At 42.1% G+C, this 25,209-nt stretch overlaps 1 protein-coding gene across 2 annotated transcripts in view; it reads left to right on the plus strand.

Moving 5' to 3' along the window:
• LOC148028619 (cilia- and flagella-associated protein 61-like) overlaps positions 1 to 25,209 on the plus strand; it is a 142,970-nt gene that overhangs the window by 11,049 nt on the left and 106,712 nt on the right. For both annotated transcript variants that reach the window (XM_087687417.1, XM_087687418.1), the window contains one exon: positions 12,537 to 12,627. In XM_087687417.1, coding sequence (XP_087543543.1) covers positions 12,537 to 12,627 — 91 coding nt within the window. The remainder of the gene's footprint in view (positions 1 to 12,536; positions 12,628 to 25,209) is intronic.

The raw sequence follows: 25,209 nt of genomic DNA on the forward strand, positions 1-25,209 counted from the left end.
CCTTGGCTCACATCATGAGCCTCCCCTTTCCCCACCCTCAACTAGTTAGGTTTGAGAGGCCACTTCTAGGAGTTCCTTGACATCTTTGACACTCCACATACCTTCTTTGGCACAATAAGCAGCACTTCCCTCGTCATCAAATGATTCGGAGTATGTGATCCATGAGGTTTTAGATTCCCTATCTCTCACAGAGGGGGATGTTTTTTCTTTACCCTGTGTGAGGGCTCCTACTTCTTCTTCAACTTCAGAGGGGGCCCCTGCATCTCCACCCTCAAAGGGGGTACATACTCATCATGAGGTTCTTTACCCACCATTTACTCTTTGTGAATGGTTATCTTTGAGTAGTCATTTCTCCTATTGCTACCTAAGATCTTCAGGTACCACCTACATTGAGGCCTTGGAGGTTCAAATGCGACTTTGACGAGGCCTTCAAATTCCTTCTAGCATGGAGTTATGGAGCTAGTGGCTTCTCTCCCAAGGTGGAGTTGGGTTCTGTAGTTCATCCTATCTACTGTTCCTTACTATAGGTTACCTTTCATGTGAACATCTTGGATCTCAGGGATCCTCTATATCTTCTCCTTACCTCTCTTCAATTCTCTTTCTTTATCTCTTTTTGGGTCTAAGAGGGGGTGTTGAGAAACCACTTCTTCAATTTATTCACTTTAGTTAGGGTTTGCACTGACAACCCCAGAAAGGGTTGGCGCCCTCATTTTGGGCATTTTATCAGTGGGCACCCACATAGTGGTGCACCTCCCTAGAGAGCCGGGGCCTATATATAGGCCACCTCTCCCCTCATTTACATGCCACGATCCCACACATTCACTCTCTTCCATATTCTTCTCTCCTTTCTCCATCCTCTCCATTGCCGTTCATTCCCCACAAGGAGAATATTATGGTTTGTGGCTTTTGCATCCATCTCCACTTGGTGTTCTATTGCGGCATTCTACTGCCACATTTTGTTGTGGCGTTCTACTACCACATTCTATTGCCACATTTTATTGTGGTGTTCTAGTGCCGCCTTCTACTGCCATGTTTTGTTGTTGTGTTCTACTACAGTGTTCTACTGCTGCATTTTGCAGCCTGGTCCTCTTCCTAGCATTTGAGGATTGCACTTTGCTCCCTTGATAGCTAGTGATCATCTTCTTCATCCCTCACAGTATCAAAGGACTGCGTTTTGCTGCCTTGACAATTGTCCTTCACCTTCTAGTGATTACTTTGATAGCCCATTGCTTTTTCACCTCTGCTCTATTAGCTTTTTTTCACATAGCATGATTCAATGCTTCATCATCTTGTTCTTTTGCGTTTTTTGAGTTTCTTTCCTTTCTCAGTGTTTGCCATACACACTTTGTGTTTCTCCCCACAAACCCTACTCTCTCTCCGATTCATCGCATATTTTGACATGGTATTACGGCATACCTATTAATCTGACATGATATTAGAGCTAGAGGTGCTCAAAGAGCTATGAAGATCCTTTGCATTGGAGAAGGCAAAGATAGGTTGTGGGTTCAGTATCATCTACTGATTTCCTTCTATTTCCACTGCATTATCGGCAGATACCCTTCTCTTCTTCTTCCTCTCACCCTCCCTTTCACAAGTTGTCACTTTGGTGCTATGACATCTCCATAGGCATAAGAAGTGTCATAGCCATGACTTCAGAAGAAACCTTCTTATTGAGGGATGCTAACTCATCCCAAATCTCCTCCATCTCGATGCTTCATACTTAGGCAGTTAGCAAGTGACCGATAGCTGATGTAACCTCATCTCGAGGGTCATGCGATGGGCAAAGGCATCGAGTTGGTAAAGGGATGCAAAATGAGTTCACACCTTAGGTGCATAGTGGATGCTTTACATATGCACCAAGACCAAATCATGGCAGCTCAAGAAGAGAAAGGAATGAACTCGAGAATTGAACCAGTTTGAGAGGGTTGCTTTGTAAAAAATAACAGGTATGCTCTGATACCATGTTAAAATAAGTGAGTGTGTAGAAAGACAATAGGGTTTGTGGGGAGTAATGTAGAGTGTGTACGGCGAACATTGAGAGAAGAGAAACTAAAAAAGACAAGAAAAACACGGTGATGATGCACTGAATCATGCTATGAGAAGAAAAGTTGATACAACGGAGCCGAAGCTTAGAAGATAACTGCACTGTCCTATCTGAATCAGGTGGCAGGACCTGCGGGAAATCTACATAGTGAAGGGAGTGAAACTCAGTCCTCCGAGCAGTGGGCTATCGAAGTAATCACTGGGAGGTGAAGGACAACTATTGAGGGAGTGAACCGGAGTTCTCTTATACCGTTGGAGATGTGAAAGATGATCACTAGCTCTTGAGGAAGCGAACCGCAGTTCTCTGATGCCAGGGAGTGACTTGGGCAACAAAACACAAATCTCAAAGTGTCAAAGATGTCAAACGTAGAGAGAGCAGCCCAGATGCTGATGCCATGTGGATAATGATGACGCTAGATGATGGAGGATGAACTAGGCTGCAAAAACATAGGTCCCAACAACCTCTGTGTGATAGATGAGTGATGCTAGGTGATGGAGGAGGAGCGAGGTTGCAAAAACGCAAGTCCTAGCAGCCCTTGTGATAGATGAGTGAAATCACTGATGCTTGGTGATGTAGACTATCGCTAGAGGCTAGGATGTTGATGCAAACCTAGAAATGATGATGCTAGGCAAGGAGGACTCCAACCTGAAAAACGCAGGTGAAGGTGGAGCGTGATGGAGAAGGGTGCTGATGCCAATGATGGTGACACCAGGTGGAAGATGCTCCAAACGCAAGGCCTGATGCTGGAATAGGGCACCTGAAGCAGAGGAGGAAGGGTAAAGGTAGCCACGAGGCACATACTGCAATGTCCTCCTGAAGCGGTGTGAGGATAGTGGAAGGAGCTGGTGAGAGAAGGGAAAATGGTGGTGGTGACCGAAGAAGGTGGTGAAGAATGATTGAAAGAGTGGTGGGGTGGTGAATAATGAATGAAGTGATTGCCTATTTATAGGCATAAGTTGTCTAGAGTGGCGCATCATTGTGTGGGCGTCCACTGAAAAAATGGCCAAAATGTGGACACCGGCCCATTTTGGGGCTGTTAGTGTGAAACCCTAAAATGAAGTGTGTGAATTGAAGAAGTGGTTTCTCAACATGCTTGAGGTGGAGAATTGAACCAATTTGAAGCAGTATAGGGATCCATTCAAGGATGTTAGAATATCAAGTTTCCATTACTCTTCAATTAGTCTATCTTTATGTGTGTGACTGGCATTAGCTAGATACAGCTGTACATGTGTGACATTCAATAAGTCAGTGTAGCCAGTGACTTAACCACAGTTAGTCTTGGTTAGTCATACCTATGTGTGTAAGTCTCTTTTAGTGTGTATGATAGAAGAATAATGGAAGAAGAACAATAATGAGCTGAGGCTCATCTTCTGCTCCATTCCGTGTCTCTCCCTCTCTTCCAACATGGTATCAGAGCTTGAACACTTGAAGCCTGAAGGCTTGGCAGTGGCCATTTGACATCAAGACATTAGATATGAATAAAACATCATCAAAGGAGATTGTGCTTGCAGCCCTTTTTTTTGCAGAAGCTATATCTTGCTACAGAAATGGTTTTTGGAGAAACGGCCTAATGACTTTGACCGTTTCGACGTGGTCTACAACTTTGCAGAAGAAAGGTTTTTCAAATTCCTCATAGATTTTGAGGTATTCAGCACAAACCTGTGCAGACTGGTTGTTTACTGCAATTAACAGCAGGTGATAGCATCATTGCTTGACTGAGAGCTCATCTAGGAGCTTGAAGAACTGATTATAGATCCGAAATAATAGTGGCCTACTGTATACAGACAACCTACAGTATGTATGCACCTCTGATATGAGCTTGGAACTCTCAAACTTGTTCAGGAGTACCATTGAAGCATAGGTATATTCTGGGAAGTCATATGGACTTGATGTCATGCATTAGAGCTGGGATTTTATGCTGAAAAATATTCAGATCTAGAAATTTTTAATGGCTAGAAACTATCACTGAATGTAGGAAACAAGCATTGTCTCTTACGGAAGCATTACATGCCATTTTGGAGCTCCCATAATTTGTATGGCTTGACATATGTATGTTGAATGCTTGGAAGACTAAAGAGAGCATCGGATGCAACTGAGGATTGAAATTTGGAGATGAAACAAATGCCTTGATATCTACTTGACTGGTCATTTACAGTAAATGCAGTATATGACATTGCCTCTCTACACTCCTAAAGAAAATAGCATCATTTATCACTCAAGATCTTAAAGAAGTTGATTTCCTGAATGTCAGTAAGGTATCTGAATGTCAAGTTACAGGTTTTAGACTGCATATCCTCTTCACTGTAGTAAGAATACATGAGACAGAGATACAGTACTTGCAAAGTCTATGTATTGACTAAAATACCTATGGGTTATCCCACATGCTTGTGGATGTTTTTGAGGTTGTAAAGAGCTGAAATACCCTGTTTCTTTGGTGCAGAAAATTATTGCAGGAAACTGTCATGAAGTGCAGGAAATTGTCCTGAATAGTAGAAAACTGGTCCGGAACTGTAGGAAAAGGAGTGAGATACTTACAGGTTGTATACATCACTGAATACCTAACCTGCAACTATAGAAAATGCTCAAGGCACTGACAATATCACTCAAATTATGGGTGAAAAGCTGGACAACAAAATTTTTGCTTTATGGAAGTTCCGTATGAGGAATTTTTTGGTTGGGAGAGGTTATTGGGACTTATGTACAGAAGATGAGGCTGAACCTGAAATGCCTGAAAGGAATCGGATAAATGATCAGAAAAGGGCTCATAAGCTATGGATTGAGAGAGCATGCAAGGTGTTACATTGGTTTTTCTTATGTATATGAGATGCTATGGTTATACAGATTATTGGATGCAGTTCTCCAAAGGATGCATGGGATCTACTCATGAAGAATTATGGAAATGTAACACATACAAGAAAGATTCAGCTGAAGCAACAGCTCAATAACATGTCTAGGAATGGCAGAAGCATTCAGGCCTACACTACAGAGATCAAGAACTATGTGGATCAGCTTGCCACCATTGGATCTTCAGTGTTTGAGGATGATATGATTGCAGTGACATTGAATGACCTTGGCAAAGAGTATAAAGCTTTTGATACGTCTATTTTTGTGAGAGCTAAATCCCTTGATTGGGATAAGCTGATTGCTTTGCCGTTGCATGAGGAAGTTAAGCTTGGGCTGAATACAGGTTCTAGTATGTCTTAAATCAGAAACACTACTTTTTACTTTAGCTAGCGTAGGAAAGGTTGTAGAGGCCGTGGCTCTTTTCGAGGTCAAGGAGATACTCGAAACACTTATGGACAGCAATAGCAAAATGTTTGGCATGGCACGAATACACACACAAGGCCAACGTGGATTTGGCGGTTTTTGAGGCAGGGGGAGATTCCCTAGAGGTAAAGAAGGATCATTGCAGTCAAATGATCAGTCCAACAGGGACAAGGACTGTCATCATTGCGGTAGATATGGGCATATAGCCAAAGATTGTCATAAGAAGTAGATTGACATGAAAGCCAAGGGTAGACAACATGGAAATTATGCTTCATACAGCAGAGTTCCTGATGATCAGGGTGACAGGTTGTTTGCTATGCAGCATGTGTCTAAGAATGTATCTAGACAGAACAGAGATGAGAGATGGTATATTGATTCGGGAGCTTCAAATTATATGACACACCATGGAGAATGGTTTGATGAGATGGTTGCAGGTTCGCATGGACATGTTTGTATTGGGAATGACACCCAATATACTATTCAGTATAAATAAGTTATACCTTTGTTGATACCTGATGGCAAGAAAAAGAGCCTGCATGATGTACTACATGTATCTACAATAACCAAGAATCTTTTGTTAGTTGGACTGATGGTAAAATAGAATCTGCAGGTGAGATTTAATAGCTAATGGCTGCAAATTGATTGCTAGAGGCCGAAGAGATGGCAGAATGTTTACTCTTGATGCGTCGATTCCGGAATTGAGAGTAGCCATGTTTGCACATGATGATGGTGCTATACGGGATGTTGAGATATGGCATAAGCGGATTGGCCATGTGAATGTACAAAAGCGACACCAAGAGGGTTAGGGAAGGCTTTGTCTCTAGAGACAGGACACATTGTGTCCGTTGTTTCAAGATAAAGTGGAAAGATTGCAGTCCAGGATGGATTTGTTATGGTCTACATTTGAGCACTTTCAGGAGTATGTTCCTCCACACAATTCCTTCTTTGTCCACTATCAGTTGCAGAAGTTGGCCTTCTATATGAAGCTTTCAACGATGGATCTCCCTCAGAAGAAGATTGTGCTTGGACTGTCTAAGTTCAAGTATCATGACTTTGGATATGTATGTGGTGCATGTCAATTTGGAAAGTAGTCATGGTTTCCATTTATGAGACATGTACGGAATAGCTCACAACTCTTGTCATTGGTATATTAAGATGTATAGGGTCTGTCTCATAATGCTTCGTTTGGTGGTGCTCATTACTATGTATCATTCATTGATAATTTCAATAAGTACACTTGGCTTTATATACTGAAACATAAGGATGATGTGTTTGATGCATTTAAGGACTTCAAAAAGCATGCTGAAAATGAGTTGAGCTGTAAAATTTCATGTCTTAGATTAGATGGAGGTGGAGAATATGTCTCTAATTACTTTGACATAGGTACCTTACTAAATATGGGATCAAAAGACAGCTAACTTGCAGCTATACACCGGAGCAAAATGGTGTAGCAGAAAGAAAAAATAGAGTACTGATGGAATCAGCAAGAGCTGTGTAGAATGAGCAAAGTTTGCCAAATGGTTATTGGGCTGAAGCAGTAGTGACTGCTGTCTATGTGCTGAATAGAATCCCTATAACAGGGATTCATGATGTAACTCCATATGAGAGGTTGTATGGTCATAAGCCTGACATTTCACACTTGAAGGTATTTGGCAGCATTGTATATGTACATGTTTCTGATGAAAAGAGAAAGAAATTGGATCCTAAAGCTGTCAAGAGTGTGTTCCTTGGTTATGCACAAGATCGGAAAGCTTACAAGTGTTATGTACCGTCTATACATGAGACATTGATTAGCAAAGATGTTTTTGATGAGTTGGCATCGCGGTATGGTAATCCTGTTGTAGTGGCTACTGATGGATCAACCAGCGCTAGTAATGTTGAAAATACACCTATAGTGAGTATATCTATGAGTGGTCCTAGAGGTGATGGGTCACCTACAGTAAGTCTTTGGTCAGGACGCTTGCAGAGTCGTACTCCTACGTCCATTGACACGGATATGTTAGTGAGGGGGAGATTGGATAAGGAAAAATAAAAGATGCTTGAGGATGTGACAGGTTCACTTACAGCAGGTTATGAGTCATCTAATAGTGGTAGTTTGGATAGTGAGTTGGGTATTCCGTCTGTTACGACGCCTGAAGCAAGGCAGAGTCGTTATGTACCCCCTCATGAGAAACAAGCTCAGAGTGAGCCACAATTACGGAGATTTGAGAGAGTCAGAAAACTAGTTGACAGGTTTACATACATTGGTTATTCAGCCCGCCATTATGCATATATGGCTAGTGTGATAGGTCACAAAGAACCTACAAAGTTTGATGATGTAGTTACAGATGATAACTGGTGTGCTGCCATGGATGAGGAGTATGCAGCCCTGGCTGAAAATGAGACATGGGAATTGGTTGGGTTGCTTGAAGACAAAGTCCCCATTGGTTGCAAATGGGCGTACAAGGTTAAGTGCAAGCCAAATGGTTCGTTAGAACGCTATAAGGTCAGGCTGGTTGCAAAAGGGTATGCACAGCAGTATGGCCTTGACTATGAGGAGACTTTCAGTCCGGTGGCTAAAATGGCAACAGTTAGAACTGTCATTGCTTTGGCAGCATGTAAAGGCTAGAAATTATGGCAAATGGACATCAAGAATGCTTTCTTGAACGGTGATTTGGTTGAGGAAGTATATATAGAGCAAGTTGAAGGCTATGTTTACCCGGACTTTCCTACACATGTATGTAAGCTGAAAAAGGCTTTATATGGATTGAAATAGGCACCTAGAGCATGGAATGCTTGGATCAGCAATTATTTACAGCAACATGGATTTAGATTGGGTGATGGAGATCACAATCTATTCACGAAGAAGACAGATCATGGATATGTGTTTCTAGTGGTTTATGTAGATGATCTTATCATCACTGGAGATGATGAAGAGGGCATTGCTGAAATTAAATCATGTTTATAGGCTAAATTCAGAGTCAAAGACCTTGGTGAGCTAAAGTATTTTCTTGGGATTGAGGTAATCTCCACGCCTCAAGGTATATGGCTGCTACAAAAGCAGTATGCTCATGACATGTTACAGAAGTATTAGTATGGCTGAATGCAAGCCTATGGAGATACCTCTTGATTAGAATGTCAAGCTGTAGATTGATGTTGGGAATCATATAGAGAATGTGACCATGTATCAACAGATGGTAGGCAGCTTGATATACTTGACTATTACCCGTCCTGACTTATGTTATGCAGTGGGATTGATTAGTCAGTTCATGTAGAAGCCTCGCAAACCACATTTAGATGCAATCAGGAGGATCATGAGATATGTAAAGGGTACTACAGATTATGGGCTGTTTTATGTATATGGAAAATCCCTTGACTTGACAGGGTTTACTGATGCTGATTGGACTGGTTGTGCCTATGACAGGAAGTCAACCAGTGGTTATGCATTTGGATTGGCCAGCAGTATGATCAGTTAGCAGAGTAAGAAACATCCTACTGTTGCATTGTCTAGTACAGAAGCTGAGTACAGAGGAGTTGCCTTAGCGGCTTGTGAAGCAGCTTGGTTGATGAAACTGTTGAAAGACTTGGGAATACAGCTAGAAAGTAGAGTGAGATTGCATTGTGATAACCTCAGTATTGTTATGTTGGCTAGCAATCCTGTCTACCATGCTAGGTCCAAATATATTGAGGTTCACTACCATTTCATCAGAGAAATGGTTCTTACAGGGTAGATTAACTTGATTCATGTGAAGATTGAAGACCAGGTAGCAGATATATTTACCAAGTCTCTTGGTAAAAAAAGTCATACCTCAGACAGCTACTTGGAGTTTATCAGATGGTTTGAGCTTGAGGGGGAGTGCTAGAATATCAAGCTCCCGTTACTCTTCAGCTAGTCTATCTTTATGTGTGTGACCGACATTAGCTGGATACAGCTGCACACGTGTGTGACATTCAATAAGTTGGTGTAGTCAGTGACTTAACCACAGTCTTGGTTAGTCATACCTATGTGTGTAAGTCTCTTTCAGTGTGTATGATAGAAGAATAATGGAAGAAGAACAACAATGAGCTGAGGCTCATCTTCTGCTCCACTCTGTCTCTCTTCCTCTCTTTCAACAAAGGACAGTGGATGGGGGTGGTGACAAAGTCTCACAAATTGAATGTATCAAGAACTGCACTTTGCATGATGAAAGAAGTAGTTGGAACCATCAAAACGTAGGGGGGAGGGGATGGTGCTTGACCATGGTTTGAAGCATGCTTCGATGTTTGATATTTGATCTCTTTGGTCTTGAAGATGATCCTCTTGATCTTCTCGATTGTGATGGTCCTCAAGAAGATCATCTCTATCGTGGCGCTAGTACCCCCAGTCTTTCATGATTGTTGATTCTTTGGTCTTCACGATCATCCTTAGATTGACGATCCACTCGGTCTTGTCAATTGTATTAGTTAGCCATCTATCCTTGAATAGAATACAACATGCAAAAGACACAAAAAACACACAAGAAATTGTTGCATTTTGGATGAGGGAGGAAGAAGACTGCTACAAAGGTTGAAGAAAGGTGGCAGCCAGCTGTAGAAGTCTCATCAGGGCTGCAGATCTTAGGGACATTGCCAGAAAATCTGTGCTTTAGTGTTGCCGTGATGATCGGATCAGTAAATGCAACAAATCTCGTAAAAAATCTGCAGCTTGATGTGGTCTCCTCTTCGGGGCAGCTTGAGTTCTTGTTTCATGATGATACCATGTGAGAGTGTGCAATGGAAGAGAATCATGAACATGGAGAGAAGGGCAGAGAGAGACAAGAAAGAATCCTCGAATGAAGGAACATGACTGAACTGATCTGAAAATGAGTGCTGAATACAAGGCTGGCCTGATCAGCCCCTACATGTAGCTGGTATGCGTTAGTTAGGGTGCCAAAATGGGTAGATGGAGGAAGAACACCAGGATGGAAACTGAGCTGGCAATTGATGGGAAGTGTGCAGGCTGATAAGGATGGTAGCTATAAATAGTTGGTGTCGAAAAAACTGGCTGACCAGTAGTCGAGGAGGGTGAAAACAGTGGCCGAAGCAAAAAAAAAGAGGGCCAGAATGTTAGATCAAGCACGCAAAAGAGCTCAAGCACAACCACGTGCAGTTCCTCAGCTGCCCATCCCACTGGAAAGGGACTGCTTACCCATGAATTGGGATACAAAGCTGTCGGTGTGGGAGCAGTGGGAAAATCGTCACCAACCATTCGACTTCACCTTTTGATATCTAGCAGGTTTGAGCAAAGTGCTGTCCACCGAAGCAGTAATGGAGGTAATCACCATGGGAAAAAGGCTTGGTGAAAGATGGCTCACTGAAAGAGAGAAAAATCCAACAACTTGGGGGACAGAGTCCCCAGATTATTGGGAAAACAATGTTGAGGAGGTACCCCACATGGTGAAGGGCTATGAATCCCATCCTAAGTGGAGGAGAAGAGTCTAGAATGGCAATATAGACGCGTGGATGTCGTTTTGTGGCTCCCTACCCTTCGAACAGAACGACCTGATCTATCTACCATATCCTCGAAGGGTGGGAGTAGATTTTGACCCTGATATCCATGGCCGATACGACTTCCCGAGGATCTACAATGTCAATGCCACAAAACCAGAGGAGGCATTCACCTTCTTAGAGAACAACCTGCTGCTAGCCAAAAAAACTGGTTAACAGGGCTGTGAAAATGCTGCTTAGCTTGCCACATGACAAAACTGCAATGTACTCAGCCCCGGAGGTGTGAACACAACTACAAGCTGTTTGACAAAGCTAGAAATGGAAATGTAAATGCATTGAAGCTATCAGAGCTCCTCTTGCTCTATCAAACTTTGATAGAGCTCACAACCAAGAGATGACCAACAGGAATACAAGAAATGCTAACAGGCTCCTATGCTGTCTAAGTGTCATAGGCATGTCCGAAACTCGACCTTTAGAGATCGCTCCGATACCAGTCAAGTATTTGAAGGCACAACTGTCAAAATAGCACTCCATGATGAACATGAACCTGGATCTTGGTAGATGAAGAAGGAAGACCTGATACTCCTTGGCTGATAGACTTGGAAGGAGAGTTGCCACGTAGTAATTGGGACATGACCATACTTGATTGCAAGAGAGGGCTCTTGGCTGAAACTCGACCTTTAGAGATGGCTCCGATACCAGTCAAGTATTTGAAGGCACAACTGTCAAAATAGCACTCCATGATGAACATGAACCTGGACCCTGGTAGATGAAGAAGGAAGACCTGATACTCCTTGGCTGGTAGACTTGGAAGGAGAGTTGCCACGTAGTAATTGGGACATGACCATACTTGATTGCAAGAGAGGGCTCTTGGCTGACCAAGTTTCATAGGTGTGCCTGAAACTCTATCTCAAGATATGGCTCCAATGCTAGTCAAGAATGTGAAGGCACTATCACCAAGGTAGTGGTCCACCTGACATGAAAATGAACCTATTGGAGTGCTGATCAATGTCAAATGAGAAAAATCCCTCAGCTGAAAGAGCAATGAGGAAGGATGACTGCCGTGGTATGTGTAATGATTCCTAATAGAGAATTCACTATCATCTCCATGCTGATCAAAGATGTGGAGGCAAACTAGTAGCTGATAGTTTTAGTCCACAAATGCTGTCTAGCATGGAACCTAGCTAACTGGTCCCCCTCCTCACAAATATTTGTGACAGGCAGCCAAAAAAAAGGGGGCTTCAGGAGCTGGGAGACATCTGTTGAAATTTAGCCATAATGTGAAGAAAAACTCAAATGTGCCCAATGCCTGTCTTCAGGCTGTGGATTACTACCATGTGAGCAGAAGGTGCACCCATCACAGGTGAAGGAAAAGAGAGTACTATTTGCTGTCTTAGGTCATTAAGGAAACATTACAAAAGGAATGAAAGAGGAGATACATATAGGTTTTGTTATAGATGTAGGAGAAAGAGGGGATGAGAAAGGGGGTTCATGGCAGTCAAGGGTCACCTCAACAGCAGTTAAGAGGCTTGTTGAGCATCTTTGTGTCTAAGTTTGTGACTATTTTAAGAAAGGTGATTCTGTGGTACTAGTGCTGCACGTTATTGTTAGTGCTTGTTACAATCCTCCCGGCTATTTTAGATTTGACATTTTGCAACTTATAGTGAAGCCAATAACATTGTTTAAAATTCTTTTGCTGCATTTTTGGTTTATTACATTATACATCTAGAAGCAGCAGGATTTGCAGTTATAAACTCAGTTTTGGTGCTTGGCCTTACAGGTCCTTTCGAGCATGTAGCACTCCGTGGAAGTCTAAAGCCTTTGTGCCGCTCAGAGGAAATGGACCTGCTCTTATCTGCATGTGTGCAAAGGTCAAATATTTCAACATATTCAAGATAATACTCATTCTACTTATTACAAGTCGCTTGCAAAGGGCCTTTCATAGTCTAAGTTAAGAAACTTGCAAACACTGAATCTGATTTTCATCTTCATCTATCTGTAAGTGGATACTTCAAAGGAAAAGCCTCTGCAAAGTAAGAGAACCTTTATATGCTTGCAATTTAAGAAAACCTTGATATAGTTGTTAGGAGATTTAGATAATTACTCTAATTGACATTTTTGGGCTTCCCATACTTCTATAAAAAACTGGGCTGTTGTAGGCATGCATGAAGCCTCTTGGAAAAAATAGTTTATCTGATTATATTAAAACAAGACAATACAAAGGAAGTTTTCTCAGTGCTATGAGCTTCCATCCATGACACTGCCCTTGAATTCACATCTTTGTGAAAAATTTGGCATGATAATCCTACCAACAAGTTGCTTGAAACAAGACAGGTGTGGCTGTCCTATACATCCTCATATCCACACATTGGTTTGCGGTCCAAGCAACTGTCCCTTACGTAGCAATCATAGAGCCTGTAGTGCCATGGAATACCAATCCTAAGGGCTCTCCTTTAGACCTCTTGGGCCCTTGAGCAATCCCATATGCAGTGTCAGTGTCTCCTCATGCTCCCCTCATCTAGTGCAAGGGATAGGGTCTCTACCATAGTGAAGCGATGTACCGATTGCTAAACTCTTGTGTGCTAATAACCAAAGAAAGAGCTTTCATGGTCTAAAGCTGTTCTTCAATCTCCTCTAGAAGTCTTCAAGGAAAGGTTGTGATATACCCTAGGTAGTCCAATGCCGAGCAGTTGTTGGCATCACTCTAATCCATCTATATTCTCCTCCCTAGCTTGGTGGTATACTAAGAGAAGGGCACATCCCGAGGTGTGTTTGCAAATGGGTCTCTCCATACCCACTCCCTAGGGATCCACTAAAGGCTCTGTAGCAGCCTCCTCCTATATGCCCAATGTCTCCATCCATCTATCATGCAAGTCTAAGGGTCTGGGTCTAAGTACTAAGTCCTATCACAATGAGCCACAACTCTAAATCCTATGTCAAGAGCATCCTATCAACTTAGATTGATCCAAACCCTCTCACACAAGTCTACTATCAATCTCTATTGAGAAAGCAAACACACTCTCTTTGTTGGTGGCTATCAGGGCGAAAAGAATCTCTCCTTGAGTGAAGAGCCCCATGCATGCTTGCACAGTCTCTGTGTTAGTCCTTCCTAATGCTTTCCATTATGGCTCTAGCTTCCCTAATGCCTTGTAGTGTCTATCTCTGTATACGAGTTGGTAGCTCAAGAAACGCAAATCACTCCCCCATTATAGAAGCAGCTTGCGAAGAGAACCTCCCCCAAGATAGGAGGGTCCTCTCTTCAATGGTGTGGCCGCTTTGTCTTGAGTAATTGGTTGAAGAGGAGTGGCTACCTTCACTTCTCTTCAAAAATTTATTTTTAGAGTTGATGCAACTTACTATATGTATTTGATAGTGCTCAAATTCATTCAAATGTCACCTTTAAGCATCTAATCACTCAACTAGGTTTGTAGCAAAGTACAAGAGGAGGGAATTTTTTAACTCACAGCCCTTGCATTTGGGGCTAATTTGTATTCAGGCATAGGTGATGCTTGGCAACATCCTTGTAGTCTTTGTTCATGGCTAGTGAAATTATTTGGTCGAAAGTTTCTAGTTGATGCTAGATTACCTTGAGCTACTTTCATGTAAGGAGCATTCTCTACCTTTCTGAGAAAGCGTGACTTGATGATTTCCTTCCCCTCTAGAACATATTCATGTAGTGCATGCCCGTGCACTCACTTAATGGTGTTGGTTGGATCCCTATATGTGATGCTACTATTTTCATGATTATTGTGGACATTCCAGTGATATAGTCCCAAGATGAAACATCTTACAGGCTTCTATGTGACAATGTGGCATGACCATGTCAGAAGTGGGTGTAGTGATGGAATTGTGTAAATTTGCTATAATGGATTGCACAACATAAGAAAGAAGAGAGAGATTGCAAAGAAAGAGAAAAACATTGCAAAGAGAACTCAGAAGAATGCTTGGGAAAAGGGTATCCATATACTAGACGTGAGACAATGGAATACAACAGTGAGTCACCAGTTGAGTGGGCACTAGCATTGGCTGTCCATATCCTGCCTCTTTGTTAACCCTCAAACGAACAAGGGGGAAAATCCAGAAAATCCAAAGAAAAAGACAAGGCCAAGGAAAAAGTGAAACGGAAGAAGAAGGCGCGCCAATAAAAATTTGGAAACATAAGAAGTGTAAAAAAGTCTTAAATCAAAGAGAGAGGCACACAAGAAAAAGCGCAAGTCAATACTTTTGTAAAAGAGCTCAAGGCGCACCATGATTTATTTTAAGAGTGCCGGGCTCTCACCCATGCAAATTGTAAAGGTAGATGGACGGTAGAAAGGAAGCTAGGAAGATAGGAGGACAATGGGAAAAAGAGCCTATGGTCGGCCATGTAAGAAAGGGGATAAGGGGATGACCGCCCAAGAGGGATTTAGGGTTTTGTATATAGAGTTGAAAAGTGAATGAGAAGCTCATTTTTGTGTATGGCGTGTGTAAAATCAGAGTGGAAGCATGAGAGTGTGCACAAGAGGGAGAGAGAGAGCTCAAGTACAATAAGAAGATCTTGCTTAGTAAGTTATTCAAAGGTACAACTAGTATACTCTTCTCTACAATGAGAGTGACCTTTAGGCAGTTTATATAGTCTTTGGAGAAGTTAGGGTTAGGGTTTCCCTTTGCTCCCCTGTCCTCCACTTCATTTTCACCTAGCTACCCTTATCCCCTCCAGTATAATAAGAGTTCACATGCTTACATTCTCAACACCTCCCCTCAATGCCAGGTGGCATTGGATAAAGCATGATAGGATGCCCCCCCTTAATTCACAATGAGATGCCTTTATAAATTAGGCTATAAAAGATGGTTATAGGTAGAGAGTTTACAAGACTCAAAAGAGTCGATTATTTGTTGATTGGGAGGCAAAATTGGGCTTCAATTTCTTAGGTACTTCTAGAACACTGAGTCACTTACTGGTGATGGTATAATGGGGATATCTACCAACAAGCACATGAAGAAGAAGATGCTCATTTTATTCCAAGCAGTCATTATTCACGAACACATTGGGCTTGTGCTACAACAGAGACAACTGTTAAAGTGGGAGAAAGAGAGACACGTTGCATACCTCTCTTGGATCTTGGTTCCGAAATCAATGTTATGGTACGCAGCTTGTATGAGAATGGAGGTTGGCTGATTGATGTAGATCCGGGATAGCACATGCGGGCAACAAACAATTCATTAGGGGATCTTTATGCAGCTTGTTCGAATGTACCCGTGACTATTGGAGATGTTAGGGATGAATATCATTTTTTTGTGCAAGATTCATGTAGTTATCCGGTGGTTTTGGGGCAGCCCTATATTTCGGAATCAAGGTTGGAAACAAAAGCCTTGGATGATGGTTCTTCATATGCTCGGGTTCGGAGTAAAGACAATATAAAGGCAGTATAGTTTCTCACTGTTTATGTGAATCATCCCCACAATCGGGATAGGCTGCGGGATAATCCTATGCCACCTAATACACGAGAGTTTAAGGGTTTTTAGATAGCACTGCTGTAAGTGGAGGCTATGGTAGTGCCTCAAGGAAGATAATTATGCCTCCAAGAAAGGGGGAAACTGTGTTTGTGCCTAGATGAAAAAGAGTTGAAGACATATGGTTTGATGGCTGAAAATGAAGGTATTTTAGGGCTGTTTTTAGGGCTAGTTGATATTGATACAGTGGCTGAAAATTTCGCAGCAATTAATGATGAAAATAGGGCAGAAAAAGAGGTTATTTATGTTGACACTTCAGAGATTTATGAAGTCATTCAAGAGTTTGTTGAGCATGAATGTTATGGGCTGCAAAACAGGGTTGAAGCAAGGGCGGATACAAAGTGCAAAACAGTTGCAAAGAAGGTTAACCTTGTGGCTTTGCCTTTACCACCTGAAAGTGATGGGTTGGCTGAAAAAGTGACTCAACAGCCTAGTTTACGGGCTCCTCATGGAGTAGGACATAAAATTACAGCTGAAACTTTACAAAAGCTGAAAATTGGTGATACAAGCTTTCTTTTGCCTGCAGAAAGAGCTTGTTTCTTGCAGATGTTGGCAAGGCATAGTTAAGCCTTTGCATTTCAGCCAGATGAAATTGGATGTGTTGATCCGACCATAGTTGTACCTATGGTGATCTTTACTGTACCTCATGTGCTATGGAATTTAAAGCCTATTCCAATACCTCGGGTATATTTGCCTAAGCTGCTGGAGATTTTGAATGAGAAGATCAAGATGCGGATTTGGTGTCAGAAGTGGAGCAGCGGTGGAAGCATAAACATGTGCTGAAATAAACTGCTGAAACACAAGACAAAAAGAGAAAAGAAAGAACACGATACAGATGAGAACTCAGATGTATGCACGGGAAATGGAATCCATATATCTGAACACGAGACAGTCACATACAACAGTGAGTCACTGGCTGCGTGGGCACTGGCACTAGCTCCTCTCTCCACAGAGTCTGCAGATGGTGAAGATGAAGTGTCTGACTAAGGAGGAGCCAGTGAGTATAAATAGGCTGAAAAAGTGGGGAGCAATAATGCTGGTCGGACAGCATTTAATGCTGGTCGGACAACATTTAATGCTGGCCGACTGGTGCATAAAATGCTCCACTGGCATAAAATGCCACACCAGAAAAATACCTAAAATACCTAATAAAAATGCCCAGCCCAGATCAAGCTCAGACTCACACATGAGCTGACAAATACTCTGCTAACACCCTCTCTCAGATCATGAGTGATCTAATACAATACAATAGTACAATGAAAAGGGATCAGAAACTATACAACATAGAACCACTAAGTAGAACCATGGATACCCAAGCAGTGGGTGATCAAGCCACCACCAAGGTGCCTCGGAGAGAACCTGATGTCGATGTCGATTGTACCAAACACCTGAAAATAGAGAAGATCATAGCATGTCTCTGTGTCCATCACCAATGTCTCGCAGTAGCATACAAGACCATCCTGTCAAAAATGCCTCTGAACATAGGTGACCATGGATTCCCCGCCTTTGGCCAGACCGCCAAAGTGTCCCCTCATGTGAGCTCCAGACGAAAGCCTCCCGCTCTCTGTCAGATGACCAGCTCATCATGAACCTGGATGTCAATCCCAACTCCAGGATTTGATTCCGCCAGACTGAAGTCGATACGTCAGGGACGGCCCTCTCTGGAACCTGTGCACCTGTATAAAAGTATAGATGAGGCGCGGCTGCCCCATCTGAACACCGGCTCACACTCCCTCTCTGGCACAAGAGAGTCGCGAGGGATGACCTCATCACCACCACTAGAAAGCAGCCGAGGAAGGGGCCACCAAGCCCTTCCCGCGATCCGAAGAAGAGGATCCCTTCCGCGCCTTGGACTTCACCTTGGTCGGAGGATCGGAGTCGGAGTCTGATGAAGGAGAGGACTCATCGGTAGAGTCAGCATCCCGCTTCGTCTTCTGCTCCTTCTTCCTGGAAGCCGCTAACTTCTTGCAGTCCTTCCGCAAATGTCCCTTCTTGCCACAGTGGTAACACTGGGCCTTCGACTTCTTCTTCCCGTCACCCCTCTCTGAAGCTACATAAGCCTCACCTCCATAATGTGTCGGAAGCCGCCCCTGTAATCTCAAGGATGCCTCATGCTCAAGAAGCATCGAGGTCATATGTAACTTATCATCAGTGGAAGTGTGCGGAGGAGCCATATGGAGAGGATAAGAAGAGAAGTAGAGAAGAGATAGAATTGAGAGAGGAAACACAGCCAAAACACAAGCACAGACTGCAGAAAATGAGAGTTCACATGCAATATAACCCAAAATCTAATCAATAGAAGACAAAATCTACTGCAGAAAGTCAAAAAATCAGTCAAAAACTGCCAAAAACAGCAAAAACGGCCTGAAGTAACAGTCACCCAGCCACGAGAGATGCTGAATCAGCAAAACGCAGGCTGTAAATTGGAGAAAAAGAGGTAGAAAACTGTTGCCAGTAGCTGCAGATGAAAAACGCAGGCAGCAGAGGGTGCGTAGGCAGTAGAGGGTGCGGAGGCAGCAGGCGATGGCAAAACTGCAAAACACGCAGGCTGAAAACAGCCCCAAAACAGGTCGCCTGGCTGCAACAGCAGTCGTCTGATCAGCAGGGATACAAAACAGTCCTGAAATCAGCAAGAAAACACAGCAGAAACACAAATCCAGAAAACTGATACCATGTCAGAAGTGGAGCAGCGGTGGAAGCATAAACATGTGCTGAAATAAACTGCTGAAACACAAGACAAAAAGAGAAAAGAAAGAACACGATACAGATGAGAACTCAGATGTATGCACGGGAAATGGAATCCATATATCTGAACACGAGACAGTCGCATACAACAGTGAGTCACTGGCTGCGTGGGCACTGGCACTGGCTCCTCTCTCCACAGAGTCTGCAGATGGTGAAGATGAAGTGTCTGACTAAGGAGGAGCCACTGAGTATAAATAGGCTGAAAAAGTGGGGAGCAATAATGCTGGTCGGACAGCATTTAATGCTGGTCGGACAGCATTTAATGCTGGTCGGACAACATTTAATGCTGGCCGACTGGTGCATAAAATGCTCCACTGGCATAAAATGCCACACCAGAAAAATACCTAAAATACCTAATAAAAATGCCCAGCCCAGATCAAGCTCAGACTCACACATGAGCTGACAAATACTCTGCTAACATTTGGATCCCTCTTCAGCTCCATATTCGAATCGGTGGTTTATTGTTCCAAAGAAGAATGGTTCTTTGAGGTTTATACAGGATTTACAACTTGTTAATAAGGTCACCATAAGGAATGTTGGATCAGGCCTGATAGTGGATAGTTTTGCAGAAGCATTTGCAGGCAAGGCAATTTACTCTATGGGAGATTTATATTTAGGATATGATCAGTTCTAGCTTGCATTACAAAGCCGGGATATCACTACCATGAAGACACCACTTGGATTGGTTAGGATGTGTACGCTTCCACAGGGAGCAACCAATTCAGTGGCACATATGTTGAATGCTATGCATAAAGTTTTGAGGGAGTATATTTCTTAGTTGGCCTCACCCTTTCTTGATGATGTGCCGATCAAAGGATGCGATATCTATGAGAAGAATGAAGAGTTGAATGAGGATGGATGTAGAAGATTTGTGGCTGATTATATTGCTGATTGTGATAGGATTTTGAGCTGTCTTGAAGAAGTGCATTTGACTCTGTCAGGAGAAAAGTTGGTTTTTGGAGCGGAGGAAGTATTAGTTGTTGGGGACATGTGTGGACGATATGGGAGAAAGCCCTCACCAGTAAAGATTGATGCCATAAGCAAGATGCGGGAGACATGTTCGAATGTATCTTAGGTGAGAAGATTTTTTGGTGCATGTGTCTTTTACTTGATATGGATTCTGTATTTTGCTCATGTGGCTGAAAGTTTATATCAGCTTTTGATAAAAGGGCAAAAGTTTTGGTGGGGTAAATAACATATAAAGGCAACTCAGAAGTCAAAGAGCTTATTGATTCCAGCCCCAACACTAAAGAGAGCAAATTATGAGAATGGGCAACTTATTATTCTCACCATGGATACAAGCCCAATTGGCATTGGTTGGGCAATGGGTCAGGATGATGCTGATGGGAATAGGTATGCCATTCGGTTTGGAGCAAAGGTCCTCAATGAACGACAACGGTGGTATTCTCAAGTTAAAAGAGAGCTTTGGGATGTAGTGATAGCCCTTAAGTGTGATAGGGAGTATTTTATGGGAGCTCATGTAGTGATAGAGTATAATTGTCTACCTCTATTGGGCATGATAGCAAATTGCTCAACTCCTGATATTGCCATGCTACGGTGGATTGCATATATAAAGTCACTTAACCCTAATTTTCAGCATATTGCAGGTAAAGAAAATCCTGTGGCTGACATGCTTTCACGAGCAAGGTTTGAAGATGAAGAGAAGCTGATGGAAGATGAAGAGGATGATGTGATAGCTGTTGAAAACGACTTTATGACAATAGGGAATGAGTATGCAACTGCTGTTACTACAGGTACAACTGTTGTAACAAGGATTTCAGTAGTAAGAAAAGAGCTTACAGCCATGGAGAAGAGATGGGCAGTAGAGAGAAAGCATCATTAGTGTTATGCTTGAGTGAGAACATAATTTTTGGAAGAGTTGTATGAGGATGATTGGCTGAAAATAGGTCAATATCTCAACCTCATGACAAAGAAGGCTGAGTGGTTTGAAGCGGAATTCAAAATGATTAAAAGAAAAGCTTATGGGTTTTTCTTGAAAGATGGATATTTATGAAAGTATGCAAAGAAAAAGAGAGGAGCTCCAGTACGTGTATTGGAAGATAGGGCTTCTCAACAACAGGTGATGCAAGAGTTTCATGAAAGCTTATGGGCTGGATATAGAGGAGTGTGGGGCACATTTGCCAAGATCAAAGAGAAGTATTTGTGGCAAAGCATGTACAAAGATATGGAGCATTATGTGGAATCATGCAGTGTCTGTCAGATGTATTCCATGGTAAAGCATAGAGATGGGTTGCAACCGACCTATCCATTGTCTATGCATTATAAGTGGGTAGTTGATTTGGTTACTATGTTTACAGGTTTATGGAATATGAAATATCTTGTGCTTGCACGAGAAGACTTGACAAATCAAGTGGAAGGTCGATGTGACATTAATGTGATATTAAAGTGATATTTAATGTGACATTAAGGTCACAAATATTGAATGTGACATTAAAGTGACATTTAATGTGACATTAAGGTAAATCAAGGGGAACATGCACGAGGATGACCGTCCGGGCTCTTGGGCGCCCAAACGGGGTTAAGGGGAGCCTAGAACTAAAGAGAGTCCAAGAATAGTAGGACTCACCAAGGTTTGACGGCAGGCAATCGGATCACGATGGTCTGGCCAGCAATATACTAGGCAAGGCTGGGAGAAAAGGAATCACTCGTGCTCACCCATCCCGACTGTTTTCTTCTGGCTTCATAGTCTTCTTCTGAGTCATCTGTCATTGGTATCAGAGCCGACGGGTCTAGTCGTGTGGTTCTGTGAAGTTCTTTAACGAAAAGGCAAAGTCGACGGGTATAGTGTTTTACGGCCCTATCTAGGACATTTTGTAGTAGTCTTCTTGGATGATATCTTGATCTTTAGTAAATCAAGAGAAGAACATTTGGAACACTTACAATTAGTATTCCAACTGTTAAGAACACATTCCCTTTATGCGAAGAAAACTAAATGTGAATTCTTTTGCACAAGAGGTCAAATATTTGGGGCATATTATCTCGAAAGAGGGAATCAACATGGATCCAGAAAAAGTAAGGGCAATTATTGAATGGCCACCTCCAAGGAACCTGGAAGAGCTGCAGATCTTCCTAGGTTTATTTGGATTTTATCGTAGATTCATTCGAGATTATGCCAAAATAGCTGTTCCAATGACTGACCAACTTAAAGGGAAAGGAAAAAGTTTTTATTGGGGAACAGACCAAAATGAAAGTTTTCAAAAACTTAAGGTAGCTATTGCTATAGCTCCAGTACTATTTATTGTGGATCCCAATAAACCGTTTGTGGTTGAAGCTGATGCCAGTGATAAGGCGATAGGCGCGGTCTTATTACAAGAAGGTCGACCAGTTGCTTTTGAAAGCAAGAAATTAGACCGTGCAAAACAGAATTATTTTGTTTATGAGAGGGAGCTATATGCAATAGTACATGCAATGAAGAAATGGAGGCACTATCTGTACGGTGCCAAACTTTTGATTTTATCGGATCATGAAAGCATTAAGTGGCTTAATGATCAACCGGATTTATACGGGTGTAAAGCCAGATGGGCCGAACTCCTCCAAGAGTTCGACTATGAGATAAGATATAGAAAAGGAAAGTATAATATAGTAGCTGATGCACTCAGCATAATGCCCATCATTAATGAATTGAGTTTTACTCAGTTCACTTCCAACTTGCTTGAATCTTTAAAAGGAAAATGCCAGGTTGATCCGGCATATTCCAACATATGGGAAGCAATAAAAAATGGGGATCCAAATGAAAGTGCTTCTACTGAGGAAGGAATATCTGAGGATGTTCAACAAGGAAATGGAGCATCAGGGGTTGCTCAAACTGGATTCAAGTGGAAGAATTTTACCATTGATAATGGTTATTTACTCTACAAGGGTAGGGTATGTGTCCCGAAAGATATAGAAATAAGGCGCCAGATACTCTTTGAGTGTCATGATATCCCTAGCGCGGGATATCCAAGAGTTAATAAGACTTACAGTCTTATTAAAAGGCAGTTTTATTGGCCTGGAATGAATAAGGACGTCCTTGACTATGTAGTCAAATGTAATAAATGCCAGGTTAATAAAGCTGAAAGATTGAAAATGGGAGGACTTCTCCATCCACTAGATATTCCTTCGGGAAAATGGGAGAGTATCTCCATGGATTTTATTGTTGCTTTACCTAGAACACAGAGGGGCACGACTCTGTGTGGGTGATTGTGGATAGGTTAACCAAAATGGCTAGGTTCATTCCAACTTTAACTGATGTTAAAACACCAGAATTGGCTAGATTGTTCGTAGAGAACATATACCGATTGTATCGCCTTCCGGCAAATATAGTTTCTGATAGGGATAGAAAATTTGACAGCCAATTTTGGCGTGTGGTATTTAGGAAATTGGATACTAAACTTAGCATGAGTACGGCGGATCATCCGCAAACAGATGGGCAAACTGAAAGGGTTAACCAAATCCTTGAAGATATGCTTAGGGTATATGTAAGTAAAAGGCAAACTAATTGGGAAGAGTATTTACCGATAGTAGAGTTTGCATATAACAGTGCCAAGCACTCTTCCACTGGATATAGTCCATTTATGTTAATGTATGGGTTTCAGCCCAGAGCTCCTTTTGCAGTAGGATTGCATAAGGAAAAGGTTCAGGCAGCTAAAAAATTTTTGGAGGATATGAATAGTATGTTAAAATTTGCTCAAGAAAATATTAAAAAAGCTCAAAATCGAGCTAGAGCATATGCAGATCCTCACCAAAGAGACATATCCTTTGAAGAAGGAGAATTGGTCTATCTTAAGGTGCTTGAACAAACTAAAACTATGAAAAAGGGACAATGTCCAAAGCTTTCACCAAGGTATTGTGGTCCTTTCATAATACTTAAAAGGGTGGGAGAATTGGCTTACAAGCTTCAACTACCTGCTGGTAGTAAAATACATCCAGTTTTTCATGTAAGTAAATTAAGGAAGAAGCTGGGTGATTTGGATAATTTAATCTTAAATGATGACATTGAGGAGCTATTAAATGACCAATCTAATCCACATGAACCAGAAAGAATATTAAATGTTCGTAATAGACGAACAAGGAATACTATCTATCAAGAATGTTTAGTTAAGTGGAAAGATTGTTCAGAAGAAAGCTCAACATGGGAGCGAGTAAGTACTTTAAAGAAAAGGTTTCCCAATTTACAGTTAGACCTTCCAAGTATCGTTTTCGAGGACGAAACCGATTCTTAAGGGGAAGGAAATGTGACATTAATGTGACATTAAAGTGATATTTAATGTGACATTAAGGTCACAAATATTGAATGTGACATTAAAGTGACATTTAATGTGACATTAAGGTAAATCAAGGGGAACATGCACGAGGATGACCGTCCGGGCTCTTGGGCGCCCGAACGGGTTTAAGGGAAGCCTAGAACTAAAGAGAGTCCAAGTAGGACTCACCAAGGTTTGACGGCTGGCAATTGGATCACGATGGTTTGGCCAGCAATATACTAGGCAAGGCTGTGAGGAAAGGAATCACTCGTGCTCACCCATCTCGACTGTTTTCTTCTGGCTTCATAGTCTTCTTCTGAGTCATCTGTCAGTCGAGCTCTTAGTTCAAAGACTACTCAAGTAGTTTACAGATTCTTATTGGAAGAAGTCTTTTGCAGGTATGGTTGCGTTGGTAAGTGGTTGTACATAGAGGAGAATTGGATGCAGATGAGGCTTATGACTTCTTTTCACGATTGGGTATCAAGCTGGCTTTAACTTCAGCCTACAATCTTGAAGCAAATGGCAAAAGTGAAAGAGGTCATCAGCCTATCATTAAGGCATTAGCAAAGCCATGCAAGGGCAGGATGAAAGAGTGACCAAGAATGTTACCCTTTGCTTTGTGGGCTGATAGGACAACTCATAGTGTAGTTATAGAGTAGATGCCTGCTGAATTAATGTATGGACAACATGCAATCATACCTATTGAGGAGAGTATTGTTACTTGGAGTGTTCTACCATGGGATGAGGTTTGAATAGAGAAGAGTTGCTGGTCTTACGCATTAGACAGTTAGAAAGAAGACCTGAAGACATTGAGATAGCCATGAAAAAGCTGAGGACTGCAAGGATCAAGAACAAGAAGAGGTTTGACAAGTGATACAGACTTCGACCATGAGCTATACAGGAAGGGGACTGGATACTGGTTTATGACAGCAGCTTGGAAAATCAGCATAGTACTAGTCGGAAGATGACAAA

The sequence above is a fragment of the Lygodium microphyllum genome, chromosome 11 (genome assembly GCF_053477565.2).
Source record: "Lygodium microphyllum isolate KBCC chromosome 11, Lygodium_microphyllum_v1.1.10, whole genome shotgun sequence".
NCBI classification, from domain to species: Eukaryota; Viridiplantae; Streptophyta; class Polypodiopsida; order Schizaeales; family Lygodiaceae; genus Lygodium; species Lygodium microphyllum.